This window comes from Coturnix japonica, assembly GCF_001577835.2.
Source record: "Coturnix japonica isolate 7356 chromosome 1 unlocalized genomic scaffold, Coturnix japonica 2.1 chr1random1053, whole genome shotgun sequence".
Lineage (NCBI taxonomy): Eukaryota > Metazoa > Chordata > Aves > Galliformes > Phasianidae > Coturnix > Coturnix japonica.
Genome location: NW_015438973.1, coordinates 8,163 through 10,120, shown reverse-complemented (window position 1 = coordinate 10,120; position 1,958 = coordinate 8,163). Strand labels below are relative to the sequence as shown.

The following is a 1,958-nucleotide window of genomic DNA, read 5'->3' as shown; positions in this document are numbered from 1 at the left end:
AAGGTGTATGTTTGGTGGCCCTGCCAGGCAGGGGGGTTGGAACTACATGATCCTTGAGGTCCCTTCCAACCCGGGTCATTCTGTGATTCTGTAATATCCAACCCGTACTCTAACAGCACACTCTCAATTTCACTAAAGCCCTGAACTTGAGTTGGTTACAACGTATGCGATGCGCTTCTTTGAAACCTGGTAGAAAGTTAAAGGTCGTGGGTTGTTGTTTTTATTTTGTTTTCTCTTTTTAGGAGATGCTGGAAGCGCTCAAGGCTCTCTCGACGTTTTTTGTCGAGAACAGTCTGCGCACCCGAAGGAACTTGCGTGGGGACATTGAACGTCGGAGCTTAGCCATCAATGAAGAATTTGTCCACATATTCAAGCAAGTTAAAGAGGTAGCAGCTTTACAGTTTGTGTGGTCATCTTGCCCAAGTAGAGCTGCATCATTTAAAAAACCCCTTCCAATTGTATTTTGAAAGCTTCCAGTGATGGGAATTCTGCCATGACCCTGGGGAGCCCTTTGATCGAATTTGCAGCCTTCATTTGTGTTCTTCCCAGACTGTCCAATTCTGAATTGTATTGACCTGAACTAAACATAGTACTCAACGTGTGATCTGCATGGTTCCTTCTAACAGGAATTGCATTTTGGTGGGGCAAAAATTGGGCTGGGTGTGACATTCATGATTTTTTTATGTTATTTGAACTTATTTAGGAGCTTGAGAGTATAAATGAAGATGTTCAAGCGATGAGCAGCTGCTGTGAAGATATGTCCAGTCGTTTGAAGGTAATATATGAAGAGATGTGCTTTGTGTTCTTCTAGTTTGTAACTCTTTCCTTTTGAAGTGTAAATAGTTACTTTAGAAGATTAACAGTGACACTGATACATATGTATTATATGTATCTTATATATGTATCATATGTATTATATGTATACTACATATGTATCATGCAGTATTCAAGTATTTTTTACTTAAGTAAAATAATTTCCTCACTGCATTTTCTTAGAACTTACCATTTGGAAGGTAGCAGTATACTGAGAATATCAATTTTCATTTGTGTTTGAGAGGAAAGAAAATATTTTGTTGGAGTGGATGTGCAAAAGATTAAAGCATTAACTATTCTTTGTATTATGGTATAAAATTTAAACTTATTCAGCCTTGCACACTGAGTAAAGCATGAGTTGCGTGTTTATATATATACCTAAAATTTAATCAGAAAGATTTGAAGGTATTATTGGTTTTAGAAGTTGTGTAGTATATTTTTTATGCTTGTATTCCTCACATACTTGATTCTAATTCTAGGCAGCAAAAGAACAAACCCAGGACTTGATAGTAAAAACCACAAAGCTCCAAGCAGAAAAGTACGTATGCCATCTTTCTTACTTCTTGAAGACTTGACAGTACTGGTGTAATTTTATTTTAGATCTGGTTCTACCACTTCTATTTTTTGTGCTGTGACTTTGCTTTTTTTTTTGCATCTATACTTCTCTTTTTTAACACTGTTTGTGTTTGTAGTTTAATTCTAATGAAAATATGCAACTCAAGTTTATTACTAGAGGATACAAAAAGCTGAGAACACGTTAATGCTTCTTGTCATAAAGATGAACCTTGTAGAGAAGAGAGGTGTAGTGGTACTGTGTGCTCAGTTTGGCTGTGCTTTGCCTAATGTCCTACCAACGAGGCTCGTGAAGGGCTTGGAGAATCAGCCCTATGAGGAGAGGCTAAGGAAGCTGGGGCTGTTTAGTCTGGGGAAAAGGAGGCTGAGGGGAGACCTAATTGCCCTCTTCCAGTACCTGAAAGGTTCTTACAGTGAAAGTGGGGCAGGTCTCTTCTCACTAGTCATAAGTGACAGGACGAGGGGAAATGGCCTCAAGTTGCGCCAGGGTAAGTTTAGGTTGGATATTAGGAAGAAATTCTTTACAGAAAGGGTAGTTAGGTACTGGAATAGGCTCCCCAGGAAGGTGGTTG

General features: G+C 38.9%; 1 protein-coding gene across 1 annotated transcript; it reads left to right on the top strand.

The window, feature by feature from the left end:
- The first annotated feature begins 213 nt into the window (after positions 1-213).
- Positions 214-1,419, top strand: LOC107306753 (conserved oligomeric Golgi complex subunit 6-like). The gene is made up of 3 exons (XM_015850099.2): positions 214-386; positions 704-775; positions 1,293-1,419. The coding sequence occupies exons 1-3, from the start codon at positions 246-248 to the stop codon at positions 1,386-1,388; spliced, it is 309 nt and encodes a 102-aa protein (XP_015705585.1). The 5' UTR covers positions 214-245; the 3' UTR covers positions 1,389-1,419.
- The last annotated feature ends 539 nt before the right edge of the window (positions 1,420-1,958 follow it).